Source organism: Brienomyrus brachyistius, unplaced genomic scaffold (genome assembly GCF_023856365.1).
Source record: "Brienomyrus brachyistius isolate T26 unplaced genomic scaffold, BBRACH_0.4 scaffold98, whole genome shotgun sequence".
NCBI classification, from domain to species: domain Eukaryota; kingdom Metazoa; phylum Chordata; class Actinopteri; order Osteoglossiformes; family Mormyridae; genus Brienomyrus; species Brienomyrus brachyistius.
Window position 1 is genome coordinate 539,126 of NW_026042373.1, and position 20,597 is coordinate 559,722.

General features: G+C 43.7%; 1 protein-coding gene across 1 annotated transcript in view; it reads left to right on the top strand.

Moving 5' to 3' along the window:
- LOC125727462 (uncharacterized) overlaps positions 1-20,597 on the top strand; it is a 74,445-nt gene that overhangs the window by 41,186 nt on the left and 12,662 nt on the right. The window contains exons 16-19 of the mRNA XM_049004178.1: positions 9,988-10,431; positions 15,219-15,665; positions 16,081-16,512; positions 19,601-20,044. Coding sequence (XP_048860135.1) covers positions 9,988-10,431; positions 15,219-15,665; positions 16,081-16,512; positions 19,601-20,044 — 1,767 coding nt within the window. The remainder of the gene's footprint in view (positions 1-9,987; positions 10,432-15,218; positions 15,666-16,080; positions 16,513-19,600; positions 20,045-20,597) is intronic.

Sequence of the window (20,597 nt, forward strand, 5' to 3'; positions counted from 1 at the left end):
TTTTTAAGGATTATGTTAATTATCTGCTTTTATGTTTGTTTTATCATTTGTTGTGTACAGTGCCCTTGAGTGTCTTGAAAGGCGCTTTTAAATAAAATGTATTATTATTATTATTATTATTTTACAGTGCCTACTGTCACGGGAGATCGGCAGCGATCGCGAGCAGAGCGGTGATTGTGCGGATCGGCAGGCAGGTAGCGGGAGACAAGGCGATAGCAGGGCAAACAGGGGTTTATTTAGGGGATCCGGGGCAGGGAACAGAAGACGCCAACTAACATCAATGACAGACACGGGTTAGTACAAATCAGGAACTTAAATACATGAAACAAGGCAGCAGGAAACAATACACGACTGGGCACGATCAGGAAATCACACGTGGGTAATTAGGGGGCGTGGCACACACGAGGAGCGGACGGAGCGGGCGTCACAGAACCCCCCCCCAAAGGCGCGCTACACCGGGCGCGCCAAGGAAGGGGGCGACGGACGGGGCGAGGCAGAACAGGACCTGAAAGACAAAAGCAAAAAAATCAACGGGGAACAGGGAACAAGACAGACAGGCAAAACAGACAAAGAGGCAGGAGCCAGGACAGGACATCACACAAGACAGGAAAGGCCGACAGACAGACCAGGAAGGGAGAAACAGAGGGAACAGGCGGAACAAAAGGAGCGGGAGTGACGGGAGGGAACGACGGGAAACCAGGAACGGAGCGGGGCAGAACAAAGGGACCAGGAATAGAGGACGGCGGGACAAAGGCAGGAGGAGGAACAAAGACAGGCGGGACAGAGACAGGAAAGAAGGGAGAGAAGGAGGGGGAAGTAAGGGGAGCCCGAGGGAGCCCCAGCGGGCGACGGGAGGCAGCCGGAGGGGCCGCAGGCAGCCGGGAGGCCGGAGCCGGAGGGGACCTCGGAGGGGCCGAGGAGACAGGGCGAGGGACCCGCGGAGGGGCCAGGGAGGGAGCAGGAGGGAGCACCAGGGAAGGGGACGAGGGAGCTGGAAGGGGCCAGGGTGAAGGCAAGGCAAGGGGGGGAGCCGCCGCAGGCGGCGACGTCCTCCGACGGGCCGAAGGTAGGGGCCCCGCAGGCGACCGAGGAGCCGCCGTCGGGGAACCCCCAGGCGACCGACCAGGCACCGGAGGGGGGAGCGAGGCAGGGCGACGAGGCACCGGAGAGGGACCCGCAGGCGACAGCCGACCCGGAGGGCCAGGACCCGCAGGCGCCAACCGAGCCCCAGCGCAGGCGAGGCAGGGCGAGCCAGGGGGCAGGGCGGGCGGGACCCCAGCCCTGCGTCTGTGTCCCCTTCCCCTGCGGGACACAGACAGGCCGACCCTAGGTCGGGGTCGACGCTGCCGGGGCGAGGGACCAGGGGTCACAGGAGCGGGGCCAGGGACAGGAGCGGGGCCAGGGACAGGAGCGGGGCCAGGGACAGGAGCGCGGTCTGGCTGTGGGGCCGCCGGCCCAGGAGCTGCAGCAGGCGGCTGCCGAGGGGGCGCCGGGACAGGAACAGGAGCGCGGTCAGGAACAGGAGCGCGGTCAGGAACAGGAGCGCGGTCAGGAACAGGAGCTGGCTGCAGAGGGGGCGCCTGCCCGGGAGCTGCAGCAGGCGGCTGCAGAGGGGGCGCCTGCCCGGGAGCTGCAGCAGGTGGCTGCAGAGGGGGCGCCTGCCCGGGAGCTGCAGCAGGCGGCTGCACGGGAGCGGGGTCCGCCGGCAATGGCGGCTGCACGGGAGCGGGGTCCGCCGGCAATGGCGGCTGCACAGGAGCGGGGTCCGCCGGCAACGGCGGCCGTTCCGACGGCGTAGCCGGGACCGGTGCTCTCCGGACAGGAAAAGCTGCCTGGGGAGACAGCTTAACAGAGCTAGGGACCATCCGGACGATTGGGGAGACCTCCCGATCCTCCTCCGGGAGGGCCGCCGGGATGAGGGCACATGCCCTCAAGGCGATCGTCGGGGCGATCGCCGGTTCCTTCCGTCTCCTCCTCCGGCTTTTGGTAGCGGCGGGAGGTGGAGCTACGTCCGCCAATGCGGACGGCGGAAGTACTGGTCCCCGCTCGCTGGGAGCGACTGAGCGCTTGGTCCGGAGCTGAGCTATCCGCAGGAGACCCTCGCGCAGCTCCTCGGCCAAGCGGGCTTCTAGGTCGAGAGCTAGCTCCCCGAGGGTCTTCTCACACCGGAGGATGAGGCGCCACGTAGGTAGATCTTCCGAGATACCGGGTTGGGATTTCCAGAAAACCACCTGGTCTCCGAGGCGGAAGTACTCCTCCTCGGAGATGTAGTTAGCCTTGTTGTGGTCTGTCATTCTGTCACGGGAGATCGGCAGCGATCGCGAGCAGAGCGGCGATTGTGCGGATCGGCAGGCAGGTAGCGGGAGACAAGGCGATAGCAGGGCAAACAGGGGTTTATTTAGGGGATCCGGGGCAGGGAACAGAAGACGCCAACTAACATCAATGACAGACACGGGTTAGTACAAATCAGGAACTTAAATACATGAAACAAGGCAGCAGGAAACAAGACACGACTGGGCACGATCAGGAAATCACACGTGGGTAATTAGGGGGCGTGGCACACACGAGGAGCGGACGGAGCGGGCGTCACACCTACTTTTGATTTTGAGTTTAAATAATGTAAGATTTAATCCAAGTGAAAATAGTAGATTACCAGGATTCAAATAACATTATGAAGGATAGCCAACATGGATTTAGGAGAGGTAGATCCTGTTTAACGAATTTACTTGAGTTCTTTGAGGAAGCTACAAGAGAAATTGATCACAAAAAAGGCCTATGATGTGATCTACTTATATTTGCAGAAGGCCTTTGATGTTGTCCCCCACAAACGGCTCTTGCTTAAGCTCAAAGCTGTAGGGATTTTACGAACTGTAGCAGCTTGGATTGAAAATTGGTTAACAGACAGGAAGCAACGAGTAGTTATTAGAGGCACAATGTCACAGTGGGCCTGCGTTCATCGTGGGGTACTGCAGGGTTCAATTTTAGGACCACTATTTTTCCTAATTTACATTAATGATATTGACACCAATACATACAGTAAACTGGTTAAATTTGCAGACGACACCAAGGTGGGTGGTGTAGCAGATACTGATCTAGCAGCGGAGAGGCTACAGTGGGATCTGGATTTAATTAGAGACTGGGCTGATACCTGGCAGATGAAATTTAACAGATAAATATAAGGTAATCCATGCAGGGAGCATAAATATAAAGTACAGATATTTTATGGGTTCCACTGAAATAAAGGTAGGTGATTATGAGAAAGATTTCAGTGTTTATGTTGATGCTTCCATGTCCCACTCTCGCCAGTGCGGGGAAGCAATAAAAAAGGCCAATAGGGTGTTGGGTTACATCTCTAGGTATGTGGAGTTTAAGTAAAGGGAAGTAATACTACGATTATATAATTCCTTGATAAGACCCCCACCTAGAATATTGTGTGCAGGTTTGGTCACCATACCTTAAGAAGGACATTGTTGCCTTGGAAAAGGTGCAACGTAGGCCTATGAGAATGATTCCTGGAGGAATTTCTTATGAGGAGAGGTTAGTTGAGCTGAATCTGTTCAGCCTTGAGCAAAGAAGGCTAAGATCCAGGTATATAAGAAGACATGATCCAGGTATATAAGACTCTAACAGGTCTGGATGCTGTTCAGCCAAATGGCTGCTTCAATATTAGTTTAAATACTAGAACTCGTGGCCATAAGTGGAAATTAGCGGGAGAACATTTTAAAATGGATTTGAGAAAACACTACTTTTTTTTTTAACAACTATTGAGCTATAAGTTAAGTTCTTCCCAAACGAGCTTGATGTGCCGAATGGCCTCCTCTCATTTGTAAATTTCTTTTGTTCATATGTCCTTAAATGACATTTGACCTTGTATTTAATTAATCTTATTACTACTTCACAGAAGCGTTTTATGGATGAAGATCTAAACCTGATTTCATTTTCAGTCAAATTGCACAAGAAATGAAATAGTAGCATAAAGGAAGGAAATGGCAGCTGTATAACTTGTGAACATTTTTATTTCACATTTTGTAGGAACATTGTAGGGATGACAAGCTGGAACTAGTCAAAGTTTGAGACAGATTGCCCCAAAACAGAAGTAGTGCCACATTGTTTCAGATGTCTGATCTTGTTGGCGTGGTAACTAAAATATTTGACAGATCTCTTTCAACCTCTGCAGACATATTTTAAGGTTGAAGATCTGCACCTCATCGAATTTTAAGATAAATCACACTAAAATTGACGCAGCACCGCATAGTGATAATAGAGAGAAGGCCAACGCAGACACTTTCAATTCAATTCAATTTTATTTGTATAGCAACATTACATTGTGTCAAAGTGCTTTACATTATCCCCCCCCCCACCAAAAGCCCCCAATGAGCAAGCCAAAATGCCCTAGAAGAAAAAAACTTTGGGAGGAACCAGACATAGAGGGGGAGCCCGTCCTCTAGGGTCTGACAGAGGAAGCCCTCACCTTAACCAGACTCAAAGGGGAAGCCCTCAGCCTAACCAGACTCAAAGGGGAAGCCCTCAGCCTAACCAGACTCAAAGGGGAAGCCCTCAGCCTATCCAGACTCAAAGGGGAAGCCCTCAGCCTAACCAGACTCAAAGGGGAAGCCCTCAGCCTAACCAGACTCAAAGGGGAAGCCCTCAGCCTAACCAGACTCAAAGGGGAAGCCCTCAGCCTAACCAGACTCAAAGGGGAAGCCCTCATCCTAACCAGACTCAAAGGGGAAGCCCTCAGCCTAACCAGACTCAAAGGGGAAGCCCTCAGCCTAACCAGACTCAAAGGGGAAGCCCTCAGCCTATCCAGACTCAAAGGGGAAGCCCTCAGCCTAACCAGACTCAAAGGGGAAGCCCTCAGCCTATCCAGACTCAAAGGGGAAGCCCTCAGCCTAACCAGACTCAAAGGGGAAGCCCTCAGCCTATCCAGACTCAAAGGGGAAGCCCTCAGCCTAACCAGACTCAAAGGGGAAGCCCTCAGCCTAACCAGACTCAAAGGGGAAGCCCTCAGCCTATCCAGACTCAAAGGGGAAGCCCTCAGCCTAACCAGACTCAAAGGGGAAGCCCTCAGCCTAACCAGACTCAAAGGGGAAGCCCTCAGCCTAACCAGACTCAAAGGGGAAGCCCTCAGCCTAACCAGACTCAAAGGGGAAGCCCTCAGCCTAACCAGACTCAAAGGGGAAGCCCTCAGCCTAACCAGACTCAAAGGGGAAGCCCTCAGCCTAACCAGACTCAAAGGGGAAGCCCGTTCCAATTCAATTCAATTCAGTTCCTTTATTATCATGTGTACAAGTACGAGTACCATGTACAATGAAATGCTTACTTGTCAGCATGATATCATGTCAGCATGATAATTCAAAAATTACAATCTTTTCCAGATTTTGCAGACACATTATGTTGGGGTGGATCTGGACCACTTCAGATTTTCTGACAAACTGAAGCAAAACTGAAGCAATGGCACTTTGTGTCAGCAGAGAGAAGGATGAGATGATCAGAGGCGTTGGTCTGCCATTCCTATATTTACTCTGTTTGATCTTGGTCATATTACCACTTCACAAAAACATTATATGGATTAAGATGTACACCTTACTCGTGATAGACCCCAAATCAACCCAAAAATTTAACCACTACAGAGTACATATTGCTTTTTCATCGCTAGCTTCCCTGGTCCACATAATTTATGGTTGCTAGTCATGTAGCTGCTTAGCGAAATGTATTGTGGGGAAATCGACTAAATTTAATGGTCTCATGTTTTATTGGAGAGGTGGAGAAAGTGTGTAAGGTAGGCTGATAATGATAATATTTTTGCAACACTGGTACTTCAGCACTTCAGCATAATTTGTCAGTTAAGAAAGTCGTGGGGGAATTTAATCGTATCATTTAGCTCTAGTCCAAGTCAGTAGGGACACATGAAAGATTCCTTGTTGTTCATCGTCTGTCTTATGTCCCTTCTACAAGCAGCCTCCGCCCCTGCCATACTTTTCCACTTTCTAGCAGTTTCTGCTTATCTGGTGCAACATGTTATTCTTTACGTTCCTAGTTATTGCGTCAACCCTATATCATTTGCCTAGCGACTGTCACCGCAGCCTGCGTCAATAGATTAACTTTGGTACGCACAGAGCCTCCCTATATGTCCTTGTTCCCCTGCAGATATCACTCTCCACACTCATCAGTGGAATACTTTGACGCATGGGAAGGGGCAATGTCCTGCATGAATACCCTAACCTTTCTTAAAGCTGCTGACTTTTTCTTGTATCAGTGTTTGAAGATGGTGCCTTCTGGAATTTGGCAGTAGATCTTTTTACAACTTCTGCAAGTTGGAAAGGTCCTGCAAGTTCATCACTGATAATTGCTGCCCACTCCATTACTCCTGTACCACCTTGTTGGCACTTGAAGTGTCCATCCATAGGTCCATCCATCTAGTCCGTCAAGAGTCAGTAGCATGTCATATGTCTGCAAAACCTTTGTGAAATTACTCTCGAGATGTATCCATGCCCATTCTTGACATTGTACTTGGTGCCTTATTGAGTGGAAGTCGTGTTTCAGACTTTGGACCTTAGCAAAGTCATTTAGCACACAGCACCCAATACTTCTGAAAATTCTTCTCAGAGGGCAGGTTGAAAAATGATGGTCTTTGATGCTAAATGACTAGATGACACAAATTTCTGGCAATTAGTTTTCTCCCTTCACTCTTCTGTGTCTTCTTTTGGCTGTTGTCCACAAAATGCTTGATTGTATGATAATTGCATTGTATACGTTTGGCAGTTTTGATTATCAGAGGTGACAGGTACTTTAATATTTTGTTTCTTTCGTTTGTGCAAGGTTATTTTTGGCCCATTTTAATAGTAAAAACAGTTTGCTTAATTTTTCTGCACAGGAAAGTGTCCACGGTTTTCTGTTTAACTGCAGACCGAAAGTTCATTCATTCAGTCATTCTTCATGGTCCAGGGCTGGGGCTTAGGGGCAGCAGTCTAAGCAGGAATGTCCAGACCTCTTCCTTCCCAGCCACCTCCTCTAGCTCCTCCAGGGGAATACCAAGGCATTCCTCAGCCAGCCAAGAGACATTATCTCACCAGCGGGTCCTGCATCTGACTGGGGTCTTCTACCAGTCGGACATGCCTGTTGGAGAAAGCGTCAGGCTTTCCACTCCAACTCTGCACACACCTTTAATTACGAGACAACACACTTAAAGTTTTACTTGCACAAGGGTAACCACACTCTCTGCATGCTAGGCTACAAAGGAAGGTGTTACAAAGGGTGGTTCCCCTTGGCACCTTTATTTATAGTCAATGAGGGGCAGGGGTCTTGGAGTGAGAACAAAGAAAGGACTGTGAGAGTAAGAAGAAGTTCTGGTTTTACTCAGGTGGACAACTTTTAAACACGTGCTCAGGATACGTGTAAACTAATATAATCTAAAGTATGAGGTTAAAGTAAAACAAAATAATATATATACATATTTACACTCATTGCTGATTATACAGGAATGATAACAAATAATTAATAACAGTTTCTTCAACCTAACAATGCCCAAAACACCTCCCTTGAGAGGTGTCCAGGAGGTGTCTTCGATAGGTGCCCACATCACCTCAACTGGCTGCTTTCAATGCAGGTTTACTTTGAGCTCCCTCTGAATATCCAAGCTCCTCATCCCTCACCTCCTCATCTCTGAGGCAGAGTCCAGACACCTAGCAAAGGAAACTCATTTCTACCCCTTGTGTCCATGCTCTCATTTGTTTGATCACTACTCAAAGCTCATAACTATAGGTGAGGATAGGAACGTAGATTGAACGGTAAATCAATATCTTTGCCTTTCAGCTTAGCTTTCTCTTTACCATAACAGAACAGCAGAGCCTCTGCATTGCTGCAGTCACAGCAGCGATCCACCTGTCAGTCTCCTACTCCCTTCATCCCTCACTCGTGAACAATACCCCAAGATATTTAAACTTCTCTGCTTGAGGCAGTAACTCATTCCCAGCCAAGACAGGGAAATTCACCCTCCAAGACCTCAGACTAGGAGGTGCTGATCTTAATCTGGGCCGCTTCACACTCATCCTCCAGTGCCCTTTTTTAAGAACTGGGATCACCACCCCTGTCTACCAATCAAAGGACACTGTCCCCCACATCCATGCAATGGTGTAGTGGTGTATCTGCCAAAACAGCCCAACGACATCAAGATCGTTCAAAAACTCAATGGGAATCTCATCCACCCCTAGAGCCTTACCACCAAATTGGTTACCACCATTTTTTTTTTATTACTTCAGTGACCTCAGCCCTGGTGATGGGGTGTCTCCCTCTGAGTCTTCCAGCTCTACTTCCTCCAAGGATGTAGTGTCAGTGGAATTCAGGAGGTCCTTGAAATATTCTTTCCACTGCCTGACTATATCTGCCAACCAAAGTCTTTAAGACAGCCGGACACTCTGGACTGGTGCCCCAAATCGAAGATGGAGGGAGGCGATCCTCTCATTCACTGGGGTAAACTCCAACGTACTGCCACCAAAGCAGGGAGCAGGTAGTAGACTCACACCTGCCTGGCGCCTCTCACCATGGGCAACTCCAGAGTGGAATAGAATCCATGAGTTTGGTTCCAGAGCCCGAGCTGTGCATCGTGGTGAGTCTGACTGTATCTAGTCGGTATCTCTCAACCTCCCACAACAGCTCAGGCTCCTTTCCTATTAGACAGATTACGTTCCATGTTCTTAAAGCCAGATTTGGTAGCTGACAATCAGCCCACCAAGGCCCCTGCCTGTGAGTGCCACCTGATATACCTTGAATCTCACGCCGACATTCCCCTCTGCAGTTGGTGGGTCCACAAGTTGGCTGACCCATATACTTGCTTCGGGCCATGCCCAGCCAGGCCCCATGAGTAGAGACCCGGCCACAATGCACTTGCAAACAAGCTCGCCCAGCAGGCCTGGTCCCTGGGACGGACCCCGGTCTCCCCAGTCTGGGCAGAATCACATGGTCCTTTCTGTTGATCTTGATTGGGGATCTATGTTTATCATACTTTGTCTGATGCTCAACTAGGACCAATTTGTCTTGGGAGACCTGCTGAATTAGCTGCCCACTGCTATGTAACAATATCACATATGGGTTAAATGCAAAGGATGCATGTCATTGTTGTGTACTGTGTGCTGTGTTGTGTCATCAGCAGTGACAATCAGTTTCACAGTGTGTGTGTGTCTGTATATATGTGCACACTTTTGATTTTTGAATGTTTGCACATCTGTACTGCTAGTGTGTATCTTACAGTTCTTGCTGTTATGTCATGGACAACGTTGGTCATAGTGCAAAAGACAAATATAAATAGAATATATATATATATTTAGATGTAAAAATATGAATAATATGGCACTTTGAGGCATAGACATTAAGACACAAAGGAATACAGGGAACCACCTAACTGGTGGGGAAAAATGTATGTAAGTGGAATGTGCAGTAAATGGAAAATGTGCACTTTCAGAGTTACTGCTTACAACTAGAACAGGAAAAATCACATTTCCAGTTTATCCATCAAATACTTCTAGAAATTGTACAGGTTGGTGATGAGTGTGTGAGAAGTTCAGATTTGATGGGCAGAGCAGGTGACAAGGGTATCCAAGGAATATAGTGCTGTCACTTTCGACAGCCCCCCCTTACATTTTGTTTATAGATGTGAATGTGATAAATGCATCACTATAAGGGCCTGACTTGTGGCGTGTTAGGAGAGAAGAATATTGGTCAGGTAACGATGTGAGAAAAACGTTTTTTTCCCAGAATTTTTTCATTCATGTACCTCATGGTGCATTGAGCATGTTTTGTGAGTCTGTTTTATTCATGCTATTAATGAAAATCTGTTAAGTTATTGGTGATTGGAAGTGTCTTTAAAAACACCATCAATTGACCGGGATATTGCTTTTATCCAGTTTCCTGCAGAAGATTGACATGAAAATCCATGAACTTTGTTATATGTGTGTATAAAAACATAATGAAAAATCCATTCTTTTTCAGATTCTCGGATGAGTGTTTTGGTGTTGTGTTTGTGCTGAAGATGTGCTCTTTGGCAGCTGACCATGCAAAAATGACAGGAGAGACACCCCTGGAAACCTTATTCTCAGTGTTTAACATCAATACCATCATAAAAGGAGCTTATGAAAATCACATAGATAATGTAAACAAGCACAATTTGATGTGTGGATTCCTGTTGGATCTGTACTCATGTGTGAAGTACTATGAGTCCCAAACACAGAGGAGTGTCCTCCCTACTCTACTGCCCATTTACCAGTCAGCTCCTGCAGTCTGGGTTATACACCTCTCTGTGAGAAAGGCCTCCCTCCTACTAGAAGTGCTGAAACTCCAGACAGACAAGAGACCAGTAAAGCTGGAGGGCTGGTCAGAAGAAGAGAGTGAAGTGAGGAGCTTCCTTCAGTGTCTGCCCTACATCTCTCAGCTGAGGTGAGATTCTTAGATTAGCCTTTTTACAAAAATGAATTTTTCCAAATGAATTTTATGAAAATATGAGATTTTGTCTATATTTTTCAGAGGAACCATTTATCAGCCAATAATGTACTATCTTCCAATGGTGTAATAAGTTCCAGTAACGTAATAATTGCTCCATTCTTAATGTAATACTACGTGATAATGTAATAACTGGCCAATAATGTAATACCACTTTGCTGGTAATGTAATAAGTTGTTACATTATTGGCTGCTACAAACCTTTATATATCTCATGACTGCTCAGAATACAGAGTTATACTCACAGAGGCTGTTCTCTGACTGTTTCATATTGTTTTCTGGTGAAGATTTGCAGAGTTTTACATGATTACAGCCCTTGGTCAATAGAGTTCAAGAGGTTTATTTGTCATGTACAAAGTTGTACACATACAATATGTAGTGAAATGTGACCCTGGCCACTCTGAGCAGCTGTGCATAGATAATAATATATACAAAGAATAAGGAAAAAATGATATGATAAAAAATATATATGAAATGTTCAGCTGTACATAATCTATGCATAAGTGATAGGTATGAGGTATTGTGCTGTGTAATATAAGTGCAATAGCAAAAAAGAAAAAAGGCTCATTTTACATTTACTGTATGTGTGGTGTTTTAAAGAAGCAGTTTGTTAGACTCCAGCATGTTCTTCAGACAGTTGTGATTATGTTGCAGTTCTTTGCCCCATATCCTGAAGATGGTAGTCATCATGACAATTAATCAGTTTTATTACATTTATACATTAAAGCAAAATGAAATCTTTATTTTCAGGTACTCTACAGAATGTCCTAAGGATCCTGCTTCATTTATGCTGAGGATGTGTTCAGTGGGAGTTGATAATATAAAATACAGAGGAGGGACACTTCTGTTGGATCTGTACTCACATGTGAAGGACTATGAGTCCCAAACACAGAGGAGCGTCCTCCCTACTCTACTGCCCATTTACCAGTCAGCTCCTACATTCTGGGTTATAGACCTCTCTGTGAGAAAGGCCTCCCTCCTACTAGAAGTGCTGAAACTCCAGACAGACAGGAGAGCGGTAGAGCTGGAGGGCTGGTCAGAAGAAGAGAGTGAAGTGAGGAGCTTCCTTCAGTGTCTGCCCTACATCTCACAGCTGAGGTGAATCTTTTACATTAGACTTTTCTGTAATCAATATGACAAGTTTCCAAATTAATTTTATGAAAAGGAGGAACTTTCTTGACATTTTTTGGGAGCCTTTATATATCTGTTAAATGCAGAGCACAGTACAGCGATATACTCACAGAGGCTGTATTTTCACTGATTAATATTTTTTTCTAATGAATCTTCACATTAGTCTGAATGTACAGATGCATTAGTCAATATTATCAAAATATCTTATCAGCCATTGTGTGGTGTTTTCATCTAGAAGTGTTTTTTTTTACTTTTAGGTTTATTTAAAAGAAAAAATCAACAACTATTTTGCTGAATTTCCTAGAGAAAATGAATGTGAAAGTTGGTCGTTTGTTATATCTGTATATAAAGATAAAACCAAATATATGCCTTCTTTTTTCAGATTTTGTGAATGGTGTATTGAGTTTAATTTAGCTTCATTTCTGCTGAAGCTCAGTGCTGAAGCAGCAGAGAGTGACACTGGAACAGGAGGGAGTGTCTCCCAGTGTCTGTCCTCTGTGTGCAGTTACAGCACTTTTCCTTATGGTGATGACAGTCCATCTGTACAGTGTGGATTCCTGTTGTATCTGTACTCACATGTGAAGGACTATGAGTCCCAAACACAGAGGAGTGTCCTCCCTACTCTACTGCCCATTTACCAGTCAGCTCCTGCAGTCTGGGTTATACACCTCTCTGTGAGAAAGGCCTCCCTCCTACTAGAAGTGCTGAAACTCCAGACAGACAAGAGACCAGTAGAGCTGAAGGGCTGGTCAGAAGAAGAGAGTGAAGTGAGGAGCTTCCTTCAGTGTCTGCCCTACATCTCACAGCTGAGGTAAGATTCTTAGATTAGCCTTTTTACAAAAATGAATTTTTCCAAATGAATTTTATGAAAATATGAGATTTTGTCTATATTTTTCAGAGGAACCATTTATCAGCCAATAATGTACTATCTTCCAATGGTGTAATAAGTTCCAGTAACGTAATAATTGCTCCATTCTTAATGTAATACTACGTGATAATGTAATAACTGGCCAATAATGTAATACCACTTTGCTGGTAATGTAATAAGTTGTTACATTATTGGCTGCTAAAAACCTTTATATATCTCATGACTGCTCAGAATACAGAGTTATACTCACAGAGGCTGTTCTCTGACTGTTTCATATTGTTTTCTGGTGAAGATTTGCAGAGTTTTACATGATTACAGCCCTTGGTCAATAGAGTTCAAGAGGTTTATTTGTCATGTACAAAGTTGTACACACAATATGTAGTGAAATGTGACCCTGGTCACTCTGAGCAGCTGTGCATAGATAATAATATACAAAGAATAAAGAAAAAAATAATATATGATAACGAATATATATGAAATGTTCAGTTGTACATAATCTATGCATAACTGATAGGTATAAGGTATTGTGCTGTATAATATAAGTGCAATAGCAAAAAAGAAAAAAGGCTCATTTTACATTTACTGTGTGCTGTGTGGTGTTTTAAAGAAGCAGTTTGTTAGACTCCAGCATGTTCTTCAGACAGTTGTGATTATGTTGCAGTTCTTTGCCCCATATCCTAAAGATGGTAGTCATCATGATAATTAATCAGTTTTATTACATTTATACATTAAAGCAAAATGAAATCTTTATTTTCAGGTACTCTACAGAATGTCCTAAGGATCCTGCTTCATTTATGTTGAGGATGTGTTCAGTGGGAGTTGATTATATAAAATACAGAGGAGGGACACTTCTGTTGGATCTGTACTCACATGTGAAGGACTATGAGTCCCAAACACAGAGGAGTGTCCTCCCTACTCTACTGCCCATTTACCAGTCAGCTCCTGCAGTCTGGGTTATAGACCTCTCTGAGAGAAAGGCCTCCCTCCTACTAGAAGTGCTGAAACTCCAGAGAGACAAGAGACCAGTAGAGCTGGAGGACTGGTCAGAAGAAGAGAGTGAAGTGAGGAGCTTCCTTCAGTGTCTGCCCTACATCTCTCAGCTGAGGTGAGATTCTTAGATTAGACTCTTTTGTTATCAGGATGGCAAGTTCCCAAGGGAATTTTATGAAAAGGTGAAACTTTCTCTATTTTTCAGAGAAGCTTTTATATTTCTGTTCAATGCAGAGCAGAGTGCAGAGTTATTCTCACGGAGACCGTATTTTGAATGATTATTATTGGGTTCTGGTGTTTCTTTACATTACTTTGTATTTGTAGAACCCTTGGTCAATAATATGGACGTTTCTCATCAAGTTTCTGTGTGGTGTTTTCAACTAGAAGTGTTTTTTTTATTATTCTTATGTGTATTTAAAACAAAGGCGGTTAAGTTGATTTTTATTTCCCAATTGCGTTAAGAAAATCAGCATGAAAATTGGTCAGCCTTGTTACGTCTGTATGTAAAAATGAAATGAAGAATATTCATTCTTTTCCAGATTTGATAAAGAGCATTTTGATGAGAATCCTGCTTCATGTACTTCATTTGTACTGAAGATGTGCTCATTAGCAGCTGACCATGCAAAACAGACAGGAGAGACACTCCTTGAATCCTTATTCTCAGTGTTTAACATCAAGGAATTTGTAGAAGCACTTAAAGGCCCCTTTAATGAGATGACTGGCAGGAAATTGCAGGAATATTTCCTGTTGTATCTGTACTCACATGTGAAGGACTATGAGTCCCAAACACAGAGGAGTGTCCTCCCTACTCTACTGCCCATTTACCAGTCAGCTCCTGCAGTCTGGGTTATAGACCTCTCTGTGAGAAAGGCCTCCCTCCTACTAGAAGTGCTGAAACTCCAGACAGACAAGAGACCAGTAGAGCTGAAGGGCTGGTCAGTAAGAGAGAGTGAAGTGAGGAGCTTCCTTCAGTGTCTGCCCTACATCTCACAGCTGAGGTGAGTGTGGAGCATGTCTGTGTGGAGATGTTGAAATGAGGGTCACTGTGGGCTGTTCACTGCAGGTATCAGGTGTCAGACTGTCTCTACTTCTGTGACTCTCATTGGCGACACAGAGGGATTCGTCAGCTTAGAGAGTGAAGAATATTTTTTTTTTGTATTTCCCACTGGAAGGTGGTCAGTCTCTTTTTTCCTTACAGAATAACATTCTTTCCTGTTAAACACAAGCTATGTTCTGTATTCAGATGCAGTAACTCGCGAAGATTTCCATTGTAATTCACCATATTCTTTGTCTCCTTGGTCCCTGTCAGCTTAGCAGTAACCAGCTCAGTTAGATCCGTACTGATAGTTACATGCTTTTCAGTCACATGGGATTTAACACCCTAACCCACTTCAGAGTGTCTTAGACTCGAGCTGGAAAATACCATTGTCTGCCTGTTAGGTCCTTTCATATGTTATTATTGTGTCATTTGAGATTTTTAAAAAATAAACATTGCAAATGTACTTTTAATGAAAATGTCACATACATTCTGCATCCTTGCCTTGAATATTGACTTTGTTATGCTTGGAGAGAGTAACACCATTTAGAATTTGTGTTGTTGAAAGTTATCAAACTACTGTCACATAAATTATGAAGTAAAATTTTTTGTGTCAGCATCACCGGTGCATGTAAAATTACTTCCTTATTCTGAGAAACATCACCTTCATACAGAGTGACTGTGTTCTTCTTATTTTTAGGTTTTCCAGAAACATTTTATTGAACAATAACAAACGTCAGGCAGCTGTGAAGTTTCTGCTGAAGCTCAGTGCTGAAGCAGCAGAGAGTGACACTGGAACAGGAGGGAGTGTCTCCCAGTGTCTGTCCTCTCTGTGCAGTTACAGCACTTTTCCTTATGGTGATGACAACAGACCATCTGTACAATGTGGATTCCTGTTGGATCTGTACTCACATGTGAAGGACTATGAGTCCCAAACACAGAGGAGTGTCCTCCCTACTCTACTGCCCATTTACCAGTCAGCTCCTGCAGTCTGGGTTATAGACCTCTCTGTGAGAAAGGCCTCCCTCCTACTAGAAGTGCTGAAACTGCAGACAGACAAGAGACCAGTAGAGCTGAAGGGCTGGTCAGAAGAAGAGAGTGAAGTGAGGAGCTTCCTTCAGTGTCTGCCCTACATCTCACAGCTGAGGTGAATCTTTTACATTAGACTTTTCTGTAATCAATATGACAAGTTTCCAAATTAATTTTATGAAAAGGAGGAACTTTCTTGACATTTTTTGGGAGCCTTTACATGTCTGTTAAATGCAGAGCAGAGTACAGAGATATACTCTCAGAGGCTGTATTTTCACTGATTAATATTTTTTTCTAATGAATCTTCACATTAGTCTGAATGTACAGATGCATTAGTCAATATTAGCAAAATATCTTATCAGCCTTTGTGTGGTGTTTTCATCTAGAAGTGTTTTTTTTTACTTTTAGATTTATTTAAAAGAAAAAATCAACAACTATTTTGCTGAATTTCCTAGAGAAAATGAATGTGAAAGTTGGTCGTTTGTTATATCTGTATATAAAGATAAAACCAAATATATGCCTTCTTTTTTCAGATTTGGTGAATGGTGTATTGAGTTTAATTTAGCTTCATTTCTGCTGAAGCTGAGTGTTGAAGCAGCAGAGAGTGACACTGGAACAGGAGGGAGTGTCTCCCAGTGTCTGTCCTCTCTGTGCAGTTACAGCACTTTTCCTTATGGTGATGACAACAGACCATCTGTACAGTGTGGATTCCTGTTGTATCTGTACTCACATGTGAAGGACTATGAGTCCCAAACACAGAGGAGTGTCCTCCCTACTCTACTGCCCATTTACCAGTCAGCTCCTGCAGTCTGGGTTATAGACCTCTCTGAGAGAAAGGCCTCCCTCCTACTAGAAGTGCTGAAACTCCAGACAGACAAGAGACCAGTAGAGCTGGAGGGCTGGTCAGAAGAAGAGAGTGAAGTGAGGAGCTTCCTTCAGTGTCTGCCCTACATCTCACAGCCGAGGTGAGTGTGGAGCATGTCTGTGTGGAGATGTTGAAGTGAGGGTCACTGTGGGCTGTTTACTGCAGGTATCAGGTGTCAGACTGTCTCTACTTCTGTGACTCTCATTGGCGACACAGAGGGATTCGTCAGCTTAGAGAGTGAAGAACTTTTTTTTTTTTGTTATTTCCCACTGGAAGGTGGTCAGTCTCTTTTCCTTACAGAATAACATTCTTTCCTGTTAAACACAAACTATATTCTGTATTCAGATGCAGTAACTCGCAAAGTTTTCCATTGTAATTCACCATATCCTTTGTCTCCCTGGTTCCTGTCAGCTTTTCAGTAACCAGCTCAGTCACATCCGAACTGATAGTTATATTTGTTTCAGTCACATTGGATTTATCACCCTAACCGACATCGATCAGAGTGTCTTACATTCGAGCTGGAAAATTCTGTTATCTGTGTGTTAGGTCCTATCATATTGTGTCATTTGAGATTTTTTTTAAAATAAACATTGCAAACTATGATATTATGCCCCTCAAAGTGTGTCAGCTTAGCCATTTCAGAACCTCTGCTAAAATCATCCTAATATTTGCAGCGACCGTCCAGTGCAGCCATGAATTTTTTGACTTGGCCACTAGCACACCTCATACAGCTATTCAATCTGTCACTGACTTTTTAAACCAATGTATTTAATTATGTAATTGAGCTGTTGGTGAAATTTAACAAAATCATGGAACGGCTGAGGTGCCCCTGAGGAGAAGTTTGGGAACTGAAGCGGTGTTCATCTAGCCATCCAACTAGATATGAGTAACTTTTTAGAAAACAGAAGAAATTGTTACTAGTTTTTATTGTGTTACTCTTAATTTGCACATGTTCTAATGTTAAATTGTGTTTTTTGTTCAAAGCCAAAGTACACTTGCTACCCAAATAAACAGCTTTAAACATTTCTTTTGACTGCCTAGGACTTTTGCACAGTACTGTGTCTGTGTGTGTGTCTGTGTGTGTGTGTGTGTGTGTATATATATATATATATATATATATATATATATATATACAATTAAAAAAAATAAATAAAATAATCACTGCAAATGTACTCTTAATGAAAACTTCACATAAATTCTGCATCCTTGCAATGAATATTGACTTTGTTATGCTTGGAGAGAGTAACACCACTTAAAGTTTGTGTTGTTGAAAGTTATCAAGCTACTGTCACATCAATTATGAAGTAAAATTTTAAGTGTCACAGTGTCATCAGTGCATGCAAAATTACCTCCTTATTCTGAGAAACATCACCTTCATACAGAGTGACTGTGTTCTTCTTATTTTTAGGTTTTCCAGAAACATTTTATGGAACAGTAACAAACATCAGGCAGCTGTGAAGTTTCTGCTGAAGCTCATTGCTGAAGCAGCAGAGAGTGACACTGGAACAGGAGGGAGTGTCTCCCAGTGTCTGTCCTCTGTGTGCAGTTACAGCACTTTTCCTTATGATGATGACAGTCCATCTGAACAGTGTGGATTCCTGTTGTATCTGTACTCACATGTGAAGGACTATGAGTCCCAAACACAGAGGAGTGTCCTCCCTACTCTACTGCCCATTTACCAGTCAGCTCCTGCAGTCTGGGTTGTAGACCTCTCTGTGAGAAAGGCCTCCCTCCTACTAGAAGTGCTGAAACTCCAGAGAGACAGAAGAGCAGTAGAGCTCGAGGGCTGGTCAGAAGAAGAGAGTGAAGTGAGGAGCTTCCTTCAGTGTCTGCCCTACATCTCACAGCTGAGGTGAGTGTGGAGCATGTCTGTGTGGAGATGTTGAAGTGAGGGTCACTGTGGGCTGTTCACTGCAGGTATCAGGTGTCAGACTGTCTCTACCTCTGTGACTCTCATTGGCGACACAGAGGGATTCGTCAGCTTAGAGAGTGAAGAACAGTTTTTTTTTGTTATTTCCCACTGGAAGGTGGCCAGTTTCTTTTTTCCTTACAGAATAACATTCTTTCCTGTTAAACACAAGCTATGTTCTGTATTCAGATGCAATAACTCGCAAAGTTTTCCATTGTAATTCACTATATCCTTTGTCTCCCTGGATCCTCTCAGCTTTGCAGTAACCAGCTCAGTCACATCCGGACTGATAGTTATATTTGTTTCAGTCACATTGGATTTAACACCCTAACCCACATCAATCAGAGTGTCTTACATTCGAGCTGGAAAATGCTGTTATCTGTGTGTTGGGTCCTATCATATTGTGTCATTTGAGATTTCTTAAAAATAAACATTGCAAACTATGATATTATGCCCGTCAAAGTGTGTCAGCTTAGCCATTTCAGGACCTCTGCTAAAATAATCCTAATATTTGCAGCGACTGTTCAGTGCAGCCATACATTTTTTGACTTGGCCACTAGCACACCTCATACAGCTATTCAATCTGTCACTGACTTTTTAAACCAATATATTTAATTATTTAATCGAGCTGTTGGTGAAATTTAACAAAATCATGGAACGGCTGAGGTGCCCCTGAGGAGAAGTTTGGGAACTGAAGCGGTGTTCATCTAGCCATCCAACTAGATATGAGTAACTTTTTAGAAAACAGAAGATATTGTTACTAGTTTTTATTGTGTTACTCTTAATTTGCACATATTCTAATGTTAAATTGTGTTTTTTGTTCAAAGCCAAAGTACACTTGCTACCCAGATAAGCAGCTTTAAACATTTCTTTTGACTGCCTAGGACTTTTGCACAGTACTGTGTGTGTGTGTGTGTGTCTGTATATATATATATATATATATATATATATATATATATATATATATATATATATATATATATATATATATATATATATATATATAAAATTTAAAAAAATAAATTAAATAATCATTGCAAATGTACTCTTAATGAAAATGTTGCATACATTCTGCATCCTTGCCTTGAATATTGACTTTGTTATGCTTGGAGAGAGTAACACCATTTAGAATTTGTGTTGTTGAAAGTTATCAAACTACTGTCACATAAATTATGAAGTAAAATTTTTTGTGTCAGCATCACCGGTGCATGTAAAATTACTTCCTTATTCTGAGAAACATCACCTTCATACAGAGTGACTGTGTTCTTCTTATTTTTAGGTTTTCCAGAAACATTTTATGGAACAGTAACAAAGATCAGGCAGCTGTGAAGTTTCTGCTGAAGCTCAGTGCTGAAGCAGCAGAGAGTGACACTGGAACAGGAGGGAGTGTCTCCCAGTGTCTGTCCTCTGTGTGCAGTTACAGCACTTTTCCTTATGGTGATGACAGTCCATCTGAACAGTGTGGATTCCTGTTGTATCTGTACTCACATGTGAAGGACTATGAGTCCCAAACACAGAGGAGTGTCCTCCCTACTCTACTGCCCATTTACCAGTCAGCTCCTGCAGTCTGGGTTATAGACCTCTCTGTGAGAAAGGCCTCCCTCCTACTAGAAGTGCTGAAACTCCAGACAGACAAGAGTCCAGTAGAGCTGGAGGACTGGTCAGTAAGAGAGAGTGAAGTGAGGAGCTTCCTTCAGTGTCTGCCCTACATCTCACAGCTGAGGTGAGTGTGGAGCATGTCTGTGTGGAGATGTTGAAGTGAGGGTCACTGTGGGCTGTTTACTGCAGGTATCAGGTGTCAGACTGTCTCTACTTCTGTGACTCTCATTGGCGACACAGAGGGATTCCTCAGCTTAGAGAGTTATGAGTGGAGCTTTTCTCTGCATGATGTTCAGTGTGTGTTTTTCTTACATAACGAATAACTTAAATCACATGTCATATTCGTCAGCTTAGAGAGTGAAGAATATTTTTTTTTGTATTTCCCACTGGAAGGTGGTCAGTCTCTTTTTTCCTTACAGAATAAAATTATTTTCTGTTAAACACAAGCTATATTCTCTATTCCGTTGCAGTAACTCGTAAAGTTTTCCATTGTAATTCACCATATTCTTTGTCTCCTTGGTCCCTGTCAGCTTAGCAGTAACCAGCTCAGTTAGATCCGTACTGATAGTTACATGCTTTTCAGTCACATTGGATTTAACACCCTAACCCACTTCAGAGTGTCTTAGACTCGAATTGGAAAATGCCATTGTTTGCCTGTTAGGTCCTTTCATATGTTA